This window comes from Apteryx mantelli, chromosome Z, assembly GCF_036417845.1.
Source record: "Apteryx mantelli isolate bAptMan1 chromosome Z, bAptMan1.hap1, whole genome shotgun sequence".
NCBI classification, from domain to species: domain Eukaryota; kingdom Metazoa; phylum Chordata; class Aves; order Apterygiformes; family Apterygidae; genus Apteryx; species Apteryx mantelli.
The window spans coordinates 85,574,433-85,589,065 of NC_090020.1; the positions used below are offsets into that span (position 1 = coordinate 85,574,433).

The 14,633-nt window shown below is 42.2% G+C and overlaps 1 protein-coding gene across 1 annotated transcript in view; it reads left to right on the top strand.

Moving 5' to 3' along the window:
* Positions 1–14,633, top strand: part of DCC (DCC netrin 1 receptor) — a 593,344-nt gene that overhangs the window by 216,549 nt on the left and 362,162 nt on the right. Inside the window, exon 2 of the mRNA XM_067315554.1 lies at positions 4,409–4,729. Coding sequence (XP_067171655.1) covers positions 4,409–4,729 — 321 coding nt within the window. The remainder of the gene's footprint in view (positions 1–4,408; positions 4,730–14,633) is intronic.

The following is a 14,633-nucleotide window of genomic DNA, read 5'->3' on the forward strand; positions in this document are numbered from 1 at the left end:
TTCAGCTTCTTGGAGCTCTGAGGGATTGCAAGTCAGTACAGATGAAAAATTAAGGACATTAGTGAAGATGGCAGGTGAAGGCAGGGATTCAGTCCCACTGCGAGTGAAACTGAAACAGAAGAGACAAGCATGTTTTGCAGCAAGTTTTAAAAGAGCTTTTTAATCTCTTAATTCTCCTGCCTGGCTGCTTGCTTTCTTCTTCACTCCTTGCCTTCTGTTTCAGGTGAGCTATTGCAATGAGGTTTAAGTTGTGAGTTTAGTAGCTGGCTCTTAAAAATGAGTTTCCTACCCCACTTCTTTTGAAAATGGCAAAGTAGCTTATAGTTATACCACACACAATGGTAAAGAAGCTGCCCAAGGACTAGGAGAGATATTAAAGCTGCTTCCCCCCCCTCACATTTCCAGTTATGAAAAATAAATTACAAAGCTGTGTAGTAGGTAGCTGGAGAGGCAGTTTTCTGTCTGGGCTCTGCCATGTAACTCTGACTTTAGGCTGGAGTCCGAAAGGCTGCTCCTGCCTCCTTCAGTGCCACTGGGGGTTTCACCTCTGGTTTCCACTGTGTAGGAATGGAGGCACTGAGTGTTTTGGAGGCAGAACTCCTGTTTTTGGAGAACTTGAAAAGAGAAAGCATGTTGTAGTGAATGTCTTGGGAGAAAAGACTTCTCTAAGCTGGAGTTTTCTGTAGCTCTGCTTCATTTTGAGTTCTCGGAGCCAAGGGATTTTAGGCAGTAGGAACCCAGCAAGATCTACAGAACAAGCTTCAGTAGGAGCCAGCTGTTCTTCCATGCTTACTGAGTTGGCTTACCCTGGTGTAAAAGCAACATAGGTGGTGTTTGGTTTGGACTTGAGCATGGAGTGAGGTCCTGAGTTTGAGTTGTGTATTTTTTTTACTTTTTATTCTCTTCTCTCTCCTCCTTAAACAGTATAGATATTACATAGGAGACAGTGGGAAATGCTGTTGAACTGTGATTTTAGTACTTGCGCCTCAACAGAAATGTGCTATTAAGGAAGGTTACTGCAGAAGTTGCAATTGGTTGTGTTCTCCAAAATGTTTTAGGAGTTTTCCCAGGCCCTTTGTGTTTGGTGTTTTTTCCTCCCCAGGTATGTGCATGTGTGTGTCTGTGTATGCACAGACACCCCTCTCCCCCTTTCTTAGTGCGTATACAATGTATACAGAAATCTGCACTGAGAAATTGCACTCCCCCGGAGGAGACCCAGTAATAAGAAACTAACTAAGCATTTTTTGAGGAAAGCTTATTTTAATAGTCCTCTAGAAATAGGTCTATGTCTTATGGCCACTTGTCTTCTACAACAGCTAGAACTTGCATCTGCCTGGTTAGGGCATGGGCTATGCACACTTCTTAAACTGCAATATCTCAGTTTGGTTTTAGTGTAAGTAAAGCAGTAATGCTTCAGTCTAAAACTTAATTTGAGGAAGGAATTTCTAGTTTCTTCAGGTGATAGTTCTTAGTTTGATGCTTACAGAAGGAGGATGCGGAGGTGTGCTGCAGTCTGGCCTGCTCAAGTCTGGGATTTCTGTCCCTTAATTCAACACAGGCTGAATTTGTTGATCCCATGTTATACCATGAAGTTACTTGCATGGTGTTTCCAGGTGTTTAGGTAGGTTTATATATTAGGTGTGATGTATGCCGCCTTATAAACCTGTCTAGAGGAGTCAGGTTTAGTATTTGTTGCTGGGGCTACAAGTTCAGGAGGAAAATCTTGTTGAAGTAGGAGTGCAATATAATGGCCCAGTCTGGAAAGCTCTCCAGACTGCTTTGATTTCAGGTCTAACACTGCAGCTGGTTTTTCACTGAGCCAGTACTTCAGATACTAATAGGCACCAGTGGGATTTTCAAATGCTTTTCTACCTTTCTCTTTCAGCACCTAAACACTGCAAAAACTTGGCCATTAGATTCTGAGCCTTCCTAGACTTCCAAGTAATATTTTTCTGAAAATACATGGTCATTTTCTCACGTTTCTAAGATGTCACCATTACTTCTATCTGCAGGAACAGTATTTCCAAGAAGACTTGAATTTCTTCACATGCAGAAAGCTTTCCAGGTTATTCGTGCTGTTAGGTTCCTTGTAGTAAAGCAATTTAGGCTAAATATGGCTTTTGCAAAGGATGTGAATAGCTGAAATTGCAGCTGAACTGCAAGGGTAATTGCATGGAAAAAAAGTCAATCTTTGTTTAACTTCTGTAACTTCTGTATTTGTTGCACTGGAAACTGTTATAACCCCATTTCTTCTGGAGAAGTGGATTATTTACTTGTGATAATAGCCACACAAAATCATTAACATGCTGTCATAAACAGCTGTGTTAAGCTGTATTATATGTATTGGTGACATAAATAAAACGTCCAACAAGAAGCTGTTTAAATCAGCTGTTTGCTGATTTGCAAACAGAACACAGTTGCCTTTGGGAGAATGGCAAGGAACACATGTTTTTAAAATAATTACTCTTTTGTGCATTGTAAACATCTCTATACTATTACAAATCTTTTACGGCAGGAAAGTTCTGTGCTCATGTGCAGCTTTTGGGCCTCATTTTGATGTTGCTTGTTCCATTAACTGAAATCAGAACATTAAGGCGGATGAGAGAGAAATCAGGATGTGACTCTCCTAGCTTTTATTAGACGCTACCTTGTAGTGTCAGTTTGGGTCGTATGATGCTATGGATTTCCTTGCTGAAATAAGTTATGCTACGAGTTGCTTCCAACTCTTACTTTCTCTTTGGCTCAACACTTACTAATTTTTGAAGCCCTCTTGTTTACATGCTTTAAAGCAAAATGTGGTATCTGACTACTTGAATAATTACTTTATAGATGAAACTAAATACTTGGCAATAAAATTCCTATCTGTAAAGAAGATGCCAGATAGCTATTTGTGCGTTGTGTATATTCATTAGGAAGTTTCGGCTTGGGATGTGAAATAGAAAAGTAGTTGTTATTTTTATTGGGGACTACAAGCATCTTAAATCTCTTAATCTGATAAATTTGCATGTTTTCATTTGCTCTGAAGAAATAAAAGAAGAGTTCATTTGATGAAAAGCATCAGCCGTTTTCACGTTCATGTACAGCTGTATCTACGGCATTCCCTGAGCGATGCTGTAGCTAGTGCTGAGTGTGGTGCTGGTTGGGGATCCGCCTGTCCGCCTGGGAAGCAGAGCTGGGCCAGGCAGCGCTGCGAGAGCCTGCAGAGCCCTCGGAGGCGGTCGCTGGGCTGCGCAGGGCGGCACAGGCAAGCCTGGGACCTGGCAGAGGCTTTAACCGTGATTCATGGGAACTGGAGCCTGAAACTTTCTTGCCCCAAGAACGATCATTGACACTTGCAAAGAGGGTGTGGGGGTAGTTGTCTAATCAGAATACGAGCTGCATGTCCTTTGCCTGGCTATATGTTATTAGAAAACGTTTGATGCAGCAGAGAAAAAGGACCATTTTCTGTCATTTGAGGTTGTGCCTTAGATGCTATTGCAGCCACCTGTTCTTAAGCGCTTTAATGACTTCCTACTCTGCAGCAGAAAAGAGTAACCTCATATAGGATAAAGAAAGGTTAACGCCAGTTCTGCTTTGCGCACCTCTCTGCCTTTACGTTCCCATTTATCTCCTACCTATGCAAAGCTGGTGGGTGTCCCGTTACCAGCGTGATGCTTCAGACTGTTTCCTCTGGATTCATGCAGCAGGTGGAAATCTGGGGTTGCCAGTGCTGCGGTGGCACCGAAACGGTGCTCGCGGTGTCGGCACTCAGATCTCTGCCTCCTTCGTCTTCCCTTTGCGTAGGTGTTCCTCTTGCTACCTAGTAGAAAGCAGTGGCCAGGCAGCTTGGTAGCGATAAGGCGGCTGTTCTAGGGAGGTGGAAGGAGCACCACAGGCTTTGAGGTTTTGATGTTGTTTCTGAAAGATGGTAGGACTGTCTACTTGTATGCTCTCTTCCCTGTGGTAGTAATAGTAAAGAAAGACAGGCCCAACACTTTTCATACCTCCTATACCAAAATGTAGCTCCATGTGCATGCCCAGAGCAAATCCTGTGTGTAATTAAACTCTCCAAATAAAATTCAAGATGTAGCACGTTCTTAGTTGTACAGGTTTAGCTTTGTTTTGTGTCCGTATTTTTTTATGTGTACACACACGTGCATATATATATAATCTGTTTATAAATACTGTTTTTGTGCTGATGGGACAAAAATATCCTCTATGCTTCCCCCGCTTCCCCTTTAATCAGTTTGCAGTGAAATGTAAATACCAATTAAATGAATTCCTAGAATGCTTGCCAGGCATATCTGTGGTGCCTCTGGGACTTTGCGCTAGCGCTCTATAGCGAGTTTGCCTCAGATACAGTGTGTGTGTGTGTCTCTGCATGGAAACGACTAACCAATATTTGCTCCTTTTTTGTTGTTTGTTTCAGGTTCACAGGTTAAGGGTTTTACATCACTGAGGTTCTTGACTGAGCCTTCGGATGCTGTCACTATGCGTGGAAGCAATGTGCTCTTGAATTGCACAGCAGAGTCGGATCAAGGAGCTCCAGTTATTAAATGGAAGAAAGACGCAGTCTTCTTAAACCTGGCGGCAGATGAAAGGAGACAGCAGTTGGCCAATGGCTCACTCTTGATACAGAATATAGTCCATTCAAGGCACCACAAGCCAGACGAAGGTCTCTACCAGTGTGAAGCATCTTTAGAAGGCATTGGAGCTATCATCAGTCGGACAGCTAAGGTCATGGTAGCAGGTAGGGAGAAACTTTCCTACCTTTTGGACTGCTGGAAATATTGTTTGTGAGAAGTTGGGTGTTTAAAAGCAAAAAATGTAGGGAAATGCACTTGTAGAAGTGCTGTGATTCTTTTCCCCCTTCTTCAAAAGAAGTAAAGCTAGATATGACACTTTTACTACAGTAATTTATTTCTGACAAGGTATTATTCTTGTTTAAATATGTCTAATCAACTCTTTGGTGCTGTGAGTTATTTGCTGCATATTTATTGTCATCAAAACAGAGGAAACCTCTGAAGTTGGTAATTAACTGCTTTTTTCTGGTGAATTCAAGATCAGAAAAATAAAATGCTGAACTCCTGTAGGGTGTTAAATGTACAAATTTTATGGTTTAGGAACTCTTTCATAGACAAGAACTCATTATGCAGCTTAATAGAATTGGCAGCCTCTTTGTATCTCCTTTAAAATACTTGTGTAGTTATATGATGGAAGGAATAGGAATATACATTATCAGGTGTCTGAGAATACCTATGGCTTCACATTGTCTTACCAAATACCTTTGTGAAAGATGTTCAGGTCTGAAGTTTTAGAGGGGTCTCTTGCTTCTCCATTACTCTCTGGAATGGATGTAATGAGACCTTAATCATTTAATCATTGAAAAAGATGTTTGGAAACCCTTGAATAAAAGGTACAAAGAAACCCAAAGTCACTTAATAACTAATGCCAATTAGAATGTGCTAGACTTCAGAATAATTTTCTTTAGGATCATTAATTAAGAATTTCACCAAATTTAAGGGCATGCTTTTTGTTTCTCTTCCCTACATATGCTTCTGTAAGGAGGGAGCTGTTGAGTGTTGCTGGAGAGCTCTAAGAGACCTTTTAAAGAATGCTGTGGCTGCCTAGCATAGGTATGGATGGAGCTGGACTTCCTGTAAGCACCCATCCAGAGGTGCTCACCTAGTATCCTTGGGGGGAAAAAGAGGGCAAAGTAAAATTACTTTTTTTTTTTTTTACGCTGTGGAAAGGAGTGATAATTATGACAGTGCTTGGATGAGCTTATGAGCTTGTTAAAAAGGATTTGGTTATGTGAAGGAGAAGATTGGGTTTACATGAAAGGGAGGGGGGGGGGAGAAAGAAATGAAAAGGCAGGTGCTGGTAAAGCTTTTAGCCTTACCTGGCTGCACCTCGCACAGCTCTGCAGGGAGAGGTATGCTTTTCTCAGGGTCTCCAGGCACCCAGTCCATGCACTCCCTGGTCTTTCTGTCTTGCCATGTTTGTGAACAAGATGGGGACGGAGAGAAAAAGCGAAACTCAGTGCAGAGCTCCGCAACTTTTTGCTGTCTAGTGCTTTGCTAAACCCTTATGCTCGGCGGGAGCCCCAGCGGCGGTTCTCTCAGCCAGTCTCTAGTATCCTTCCTGAACTTAATGCCCTTTCCCATCGTAAGGTTCTTTAAACTGAAGGTCACTTCCCCCTCTCTAAACCCTGCTCTACTAGCTAGAAGAGACATGTTTTCTCATGGTACGTGACTACAATAGGCAATAGCAGTCCTTATCCTTTGGCAGCTTTTTAGCTCTTCTCTGATCTACCTGCTCTCCACCGCTTCTTTTTCTCTCTGAATCTCTGTGGTCATCCAAGTCTCCCATGATAGTCTGGGAGCGCTCTCTTAGCCGAGCTGCCTCAGCAGTGTGCCCCTGCCCTGGGCTCACTCTTGGGCAAAGCCATGGAGAGCCCTACGGATGCAACCCTCGGCGGGAGCCAAACAGGCAGTCGGTCTGTCACCACCAGATGTTGTTTGGCCTTGATTTGGTCGTTGGCAACCAGTAATTAATAAAATCACTCCGATTACTCCCTGAGTGAATGCACATATGTGACTCTTCCCTGTAGGTTTTTTTCATCTGTTGTGCTGTGCCCAAATCTGCAATTCTGAGCTTTTCGTATAAAGGAACTATCCTCTGCACAGCAGATTCTGATCTTTTCCCCTGTAGCAGTGGTAGGAAGCTTGGAGGAGGAGAGGAACTTAGTATGTTCAAGAACAGTTTGGCTGAAACTAGAAGGACTAATAAAGATTTCTTAATTGGAAGGAGTGAAAAGGACAAGAGGCAAATCAGTACAAGCTGTGAAATAGAGGGAATTCATTTAAACATTAAAAGAATCCCCTATTTTTCATGTAAAGGGGATTGAACGCTGGAACAGGTTGCCCAGACGGGTTGTGGAGTCTCTGTCTTTGGGGATACTCAAAACCCAATTGGACACAACCCTGAGCAGTCTGCTGTGGTTGAGCTGCTTTCTGCTGGGGAGCTGGTCTAGACAGTCTCCAAAGGTGCCTTCCCCAGCGTCAGTGATTCTGCAATTCTTTGATTCCATGATAAATGGTTCATATTATAAGGTGGAATATAAGATGTATAGCATTTAAAACCGGCAGCAAGTTCTCTAAGCAGAAATGCTATCTTGCTCTCTGAAGGACATGCGTATTCCTGAGCGAGCAGAATTGTTTTTGAGGGAGTTGCTGTGCAATGTTGGCAGAACATCACTGACTTAAGGCACTGGCAGATGGAAACATGGCAGAGTAAGGGGAAGAGGGTGAGAGGAGAAATGAAGGTCTCGCGCTCCAGTATGTTGTGTTAATCGTTGCTTGGCAAAGCAAACAAACTTTCTGTGTTCAGGAAAGTCTGCTTTCCCAGAGATGGAGGAAGGGGACTGGGCAGAATTTTCTTTAGTGTTATAACAGTCGAAAGCTGGATCTTTCTGATCCATTATATGCTGTACCAGGTATCACTGCTAAACAGAATGCTTCCAGGCAGCCTAATGCCTTCATCAAAAGGCCATCATGATGGTAGGTTAGATTGCACTCTCCTGATGAGTGGGAGAGTGCGTTCACATCAACAGCACGTATTCGCATTTCACTAAAGCTCCTATTCCTATGCAAGATTTCATTCTTGCAAGATTTTAAAGCAAGGATCATGAGCTTTAATATTTCAGGGAAGGTTTGGCTAGAGATTCATTCACTGAATTACAAAATAATCTTAGGTTGTGTCATTTTTTTTAACTATACGTCTGTGCATTTTAAGCACTTACAGTGCTTTTTGGCAACATAGAATGCATCAGCATTAATGTTGTTTGAGGTCAAGATTGCCAAACCACTGGTATGCATAGGGGGCTTATATCTTTCTTGCAGTTAAAGCTATGAACCTGATTTCATCTCAATTTTTAAAGCATTAGCAGTCAGTAAACCAGTCACTGCTAGAAGGTAGCAGTCAACTTTGTTTAGAAGAAACCATTCAGGGGTACTGAAAGTATATTGCCCTTTTAAAATCCTTCGCCTTATGCTCTCATGGCTTAAAGTGCTTTCGATAAAGAAAATGTAGTGAATTTAAACTGTTTTAATCACTCAATTTTATGCATGAAGCCTGCCATGTACAAGCAAATAACACTTTTTCTAAGAACTTCTCAAGGGTTCTTAAGGCCTTAACAGTCACCGGCTGTGAAAGCGTTCTTGGCCGAAATGGAAATGAGGGCACTGAAGAGAAACTAAGAGCTGCTTCCTATGCTAGCATCATATTAAAAAAGTCCCAATTTAACAGACTACTGAATATTGGTATTTCTAGTAATTGGTAGGTTTTCAGAGAGAAACCACACTACAACATGTTATGTCTCTATTCATACACTGCTGCGGAATCAGTGCTTCAGCAGTTCTGGCTTTATGTTATCTTGAAATGTTGGTGTTTTAGAGGATGACAAAAAGAGAAGCCCAGGGTTAGTTTATACAGGAATCCCTGCACTTCAGCATCAGGCTCCTTGATGAAGACTAATTCTCTGAGATAAGATTGAAATTTTCTTTTATGGGGGGTTGTATTGGTTGATAACTAGAGAGGAACTTGCTGAAAACAACTTATAATCATTTTTTTTCTTGTAAGAACTGTAATGGATAAGCTGGGTTACACAAAAAGATCCATCCAGACCAAAGTCCTGGCTTTGGCAATGGTCAATGGCACGTGCCTGAAGAACAGAGGGACAGGGCAGTGCATGCAAATGGTCTGCCAGAATCCTCTGCCCATCTCCACCGTGGTCTGTGCGGCAGTAAATTCTTGAGGCACAAGTGTAGCATTTGTACATGGAAGAGCCTTTTTAATGAGTTTCTTCTATGAATTGGTCTATCCAGCCTGTATAGACTTTTAGCATTTCCTTCCTTGCCAGTGTATGTTGCCATCAGCTCAGTCACAGCTGAAATCAGAGGCTACTTTTGGAATAAAATCATACTTAGGAAGATCCCACTTGGTAAGGTAGCAGAAACTCCATTCTGTTGTTTGAAGATGATCAATATCAAGTGTGGAGCATCCTGGAAGGGCGGCTGGACAAGGTAATCTTGCTTGAACTGGAGCAGAATATGCACCTTCAGTGTTTAAAGCTTAGTGTGTTAGTTTGAAGTAGGCTGAGGAGACCTTTTAGATTAAAAATAGTTGAGAGAGGCTTTGTCAAATACATCCTACCTGATACAGTCAGTAGAGAAATGCAGCTTGCCCTTTGGCCTCCTGAAAGACTATTTTTGAGAAAATGTTTTAAAGTGTTGTTATGGCAGGTGTCACAAGATGGCTCTGTCATGCATAGTCTTAACGGACTTAATTTTGGAGGCAAGTTTTTAGCTATTGGGAGAAATTTTGTATTGGAGGTGGGAATAACACGGAAAGAAAAAGGGGACTTCACAAATTCCCACTGTGACTGTGTTTATTCTAGGACTAAATTACATGTCAAACAAGTTCCATTTGGAAGAAATGAAACTTTAATCACAGATTTCTCCTTCAGCTGAGAGTCAACCTGCATGTTCCCAATAGAAGTGGTTACTTGGCAGGCAATCAACAGAAGTACAGAGATTTTTTTCACTGAGATCTCATAATGATCTTTGCAGTATTTTTAAATGGTGTTTGACACTGTGTCCCTCAGTCTGGATTTGGAATAAGCCTGCCGCTCACGCCGTGGTTGATTCATCAGGATTGCACCGCGCGGCTGTCAGCGGGACCCTGCAGCTCATCGTCTCTGGAGCATGCTCGGTCACCTTAATTTGGCTCTTAGGCTACTGCTGATCCAGAGCAAATCTGCTTAAATCCAAAGAGTATTTTATAATTGTGCTAGTAAGAATCAAAGCTGGGTCTTTGCTGTGTACCTGTCTAGATGGAACATCTTCAGTTGCCAAAGAGGCAAGGTATCGGAACTTAAAAATACACCCCTGTGTATATAGCGATGGTGCATTGTGCCATATTGCTGTTTCTTGTAACAGCATTGTCAGATTTCAAGTGACAGAAGACCGGTTACTAGGACAGCTGTTGGACCCGAGGTTAAAATCTTTCAGATGAGAAGAAACAAATTTTAATCCCCATTCAGTGTTATGACCTTGTCTTCCTGAATTATTTAAAAAATATTTTAAATCCACTGATAACTTTAAGATCTCTTTATGTGCGCGCAATGTCTGAGAAATTAGTCTTAGAATACTAAGAGTTACTGCCTACTAGTATTTCAGGATTTTAAAAACTAAGGATGAAGATAAACCATTTAGTGACTCAAGGGAGCGTATCACTGCTAGGAAACTATGGGACAAACAAAGGAAGCCTATTACACCAAAATTTTAGGAAATGCTATATCAGACAGAGTGAATAAAGTGTGGATTAAAGTGTTGTATCTCTCCCATGTCTCAGTCCCTAAATCTCTGACAGTCACTTTTTCGTAAAGGAGGAAAACAGCTTTCAAGTTATACCTCCAAACCATTAACTTGTGTTTTTATTCGTATAACAACTGAAATCAACCAAAACTGACTTAATCGTTTTTATTCCAACCAGAATCACAATAGATTTTAGGCTATTTTGTATGACTCCATAAACCATAACAAAGTCTCACTAGTAAGCACAACTAAAACAGACTCTACTTTCCTCTCAAACTCATTTTGGAGCTCCACAATTGATTTTTCTTGATAAATAGTAAAATAAGAGATGCAAGTCTTAACTTTGTAGAACAGACAATGCAGTGGGGAAACTTAGATTAGTAAATATAACCACTAGGCAGCAAATGCAGTGAAATGGCTATACTTTTATGAACTTCTGGCCAATGGGTTTTTCCTCTAGTATGCCTTTTTATATAGGGAATTTTTAATTTAAATTCAACTTGCTATAAAGGTCTGAGTTGACATAGTTCTGTTGGATATTGAGGTGGTGAATACAGCATGTACAGACCTGGGCTTAGCGTGCACAGCGTGTGCTAGTGCAGGGGCTGCTGCTTAGCACTCGATCAGGAAGCGGTTAAGTTTGGGGTCTTAAGGACAAGCTGATTTTGAATTTTTCTTTTCTTTTTGCTGCATGGCCTAATAATATGTGCCTATGGGACCACTTTTTACATCACTTGGTGACCTATAGTGCTTAATAGTGTTTTTGCTTAATGGAATGGACAATTCCTGAGTGTCCACTTCATGCTATTGCTGTTTAATGTTCCATTGTTATATTTGTAAGATCTACATGCACCACTCGCACACAGAAATGTATACTCCAGCACACCATTAAAGCTCATTAGCACTTTTGTAATAAAACAAAAAAAAATCTCAAACCTGAAAGGAAATATCAGGAAATCAGATTAAAAAAATATAATTTCCTGCACCCTGCTATCCATTTTGGTCCTGAATTTTTCTTCCATTGCCTTGTACATAAGATACTCAGGGAATTCAGTGCATTTACCTTCCTTCTCCTGCTGCCCAAACAATAGGAGATAAACAACCAAAAAACCCAAACTGAACCTCAACATGTTATCTAGTAAGGTAGTTACTAGCCTTTGAATGTGGTCATTGATTTGTTTTGTGGTTATTTTCAAGGTGGTTCATGGTTGTTGATTTGACCACGTAAGGTTAAAAGGTATGGGAGATGTTAGTTTCGTATGACCGCTCTTGACCTTGAAAACGTGTGGTCGGCTCTGAATTACCTTCTTTATCCTTCTGTGCCTTTGCCCCAACTTTAAACTTAAGTGACTTCTTCAGATGTCCTGTGTACAAGAACCGATGGAGGTGGCTTTCCTCTCTGCTTGCAAGTCCTGACCAGATCTCACAGGAGAGCTGTAGGTGATGATTTTGTGTGAGAAGCAACTTCAACATGAAAGAAGGCAAGATGCTCCTCCCTGTATTCCTTTATCTTTACTTAACAGTTGGCCTGCAGAAGACTTTTATCTTGAATATCTACTTTAGTGAAACTTGCGGAATAAGTAATTGACTCCTGGGGACTGACTGTACTTCATCATTACAGTTGCCATCAGGCACCGGCTGGTTTTGAAGACAATTAGCAAGTTTTGAGGCAACTCCCAGTGCCAGGAGACAAATGTGGCAGCAGGCTTCTGCTCCACCACTTAAAATACCAGATTTGTCATGCTGAACAGACCAAAAAAAAAAAAAAAAAAAAAGGAGAAGTTTTGGAGTGTTCAGAGCATCATCTAAGTCTTTGCAGCAAAGAATAAGATGGAAAGTGGACTCAGATGACTATAATTAAAGAGAAAGTTGAGCATTATATCTAAGTATAGTTATTTAGATCTATTATAATCTAGATAAAATATAATTACTCAAATATTTTACTCAACCTTCACTTTAAATGCAAGTGCTGCTTAAATATATAGCAATAACAAAAATATGCTAGTTATTTAAATATGCACTTTATTTTGCTATAAATAATTATTAGAAGTGATTAAGTCTGTTTAAACGTACCGAGAGGCCTGTGACTTGGAGGCGCCTTGGCAATGAGGGTGGAGAAGCATGTCTATGACAGCCCCTACCTGTGTCCAGTTAACGCAGAATTCTGGCTTTCACCACCTCTCTGTTCTAACTCTTTATACATCCTCCCTGCTACTCTTTCGTTTTCCTGTGTTTTTTGTTTGTTTTTGCACAGAAAACAAACCTTTCTAACACTATGCCTTTCCGCTAAACATAGACTGACCTGATTTCCCCCCGCCCTGCTTTCACCAGTGCAAACTGGGAATAGCTCTGCTAAAGTCAGTATGTTCCACTGGTCGCAAAATTCTGAGTGAAGAACTAGGCCATGGCTAAAGATATGTGTCTCTGTTAATGTTGCACCTTATGTTTAAGTACCTAAACATCAACACAATAATCCATAGAATTGCTTTCACCAGCTTCTCAATTTTATTTTTGTTGTTGGCGCTTCAGAATTACTTTAGGACCTGCCTTGGAGCAGCAGTCCCCCAAGGGCTGGAGGACTGCTTCAGTCACAGATCTCTTGATGTGTCTCTGTGCACTTCGCTCTTGGGTACACTTTCTTTCAGGAGGAGGAATAATTAACTGTATACATGACACAGAAATGTGAAGCTATCTGTTGATCTGTGTTAGTGTTGCAGCACTCGGGGATACCCCAGGCAGTGGGCCTAGGCATACCCAGGTGTTGGTGCCTATTCTGTCACTCCAGCCAAGCTGCTCGGCACACTTGTTTATGGGTTGATAACCATCAAGGCTCTGCTCTATATTCCTCTCCCCCTCCCCTCTGAATGTTGAGTAGAAACCTAGTACTGGTAATAGATGCTTTGAGCTAGTTTTAGTATTTCATATGCTTATTTTCCGCTTTTGGAATATCAAAGGTATTCAACAAGCTTGTATCAGTGCTTTTGGCTACAGAGTCACAGAATGGTTGAGGGTGGACAGGACCTCTGGAGATCATCTGGTCCAACCCTCCTGTTCAAGCAGGGTCACCTAGAGCACGCTGCCTGGAACTGTGTCCAGATGGCTTTTGAATATCTCCAAGGATGGAGACTCCACAACCTCGTTGTTTCTTGTGCTCTTATCAGTCCTCCCAGCTGTATCCTTTCTCTGTCTCCTACCTCGGTTGTAATCATCTTTGGACAGGGGTTATGGTTTTTGTTTTGTATGAAGCTTGAAACACTTGTGGCCTCTGTTGTGACTGAGGCTCTTATTCACTGCTTCAGCTCATCGTGTAGTTCTCCGTGGATGAGACTCCATAACCTTTGAGCCGGGGATCGTGATGCAATGCAACAAGACCGCCAGTCTAGCTGCAAGCTGACCAGGGCGTCCACGCGGTATAGCTCTGGCCTGACACAGGCGAGGGGCGCTGCGGTGGAGCTAGTTAGTCCTGTGCCCTGCTCCGTAGGGCTAGTTAGCTCAGGCTCTGTGCCCATGCCAGTTGTCATTCTAGCTCGGAGTCTTTTCGGTGCGCTGTGTGGTTGTGCCTTTGTGTCCGTTCATCCTGCTGCACCGCTTTTTGGCTACTCTTCTGAAAGCTCCTGCGTTGCAGGTAGTAAATTGGAATAAAGGCCCTGGTGGCAGCTCAACAAGTAACCAACTGGATCCTTCCTTTCTGCAGCCCCGTATGTTCATACTCAGGTGATTGTTCCCCAGTAATAAAATGTTTTGAGTAGTGTTTTTCTCCAGTCTGTCCTGTCCCCCCCCGTGGGGGAAAGCTGCCCCTTGTCCTTGCAGCCCTGCGCGAGGCAAGGGCATGCGCACAGTCTGTCTCCTGGCGTCGGCAGAGCGCGAGACCTGGCTGCTGAGAAACGCTCCGCGGGAATTCACGCCGTTACCGTTCCCCTTCTTTTCTGTCCTCGTACCACATATAAATGCGGTTTTAATTAACAGACTTCATTTACAGAAAAGGTTTTGCTCTTGTTCTTAATGTCTGGCAGCGATTTACTTAGAGTGAACTTGAGATTGGATTGAAAAAGGAGCCGCCCTGGCCAGCGGGGGCGTGCAGTTTAAGTGAATTAAAAGAATGGGGAGTAATAGATCATGGGCATTGGAGAGGGATATCAGCTCGTAGATAATCTGGCTAGTTTACCTTGCAGGAGAGATTGCTCCCCGCAATGCGTTCGCTGATGATCTGTCTGTTCTGGTTTTACAAGTCCTCGGTGATAAGGTTTCTCCAGCCTCCCTTGGGACTGCTTGCTC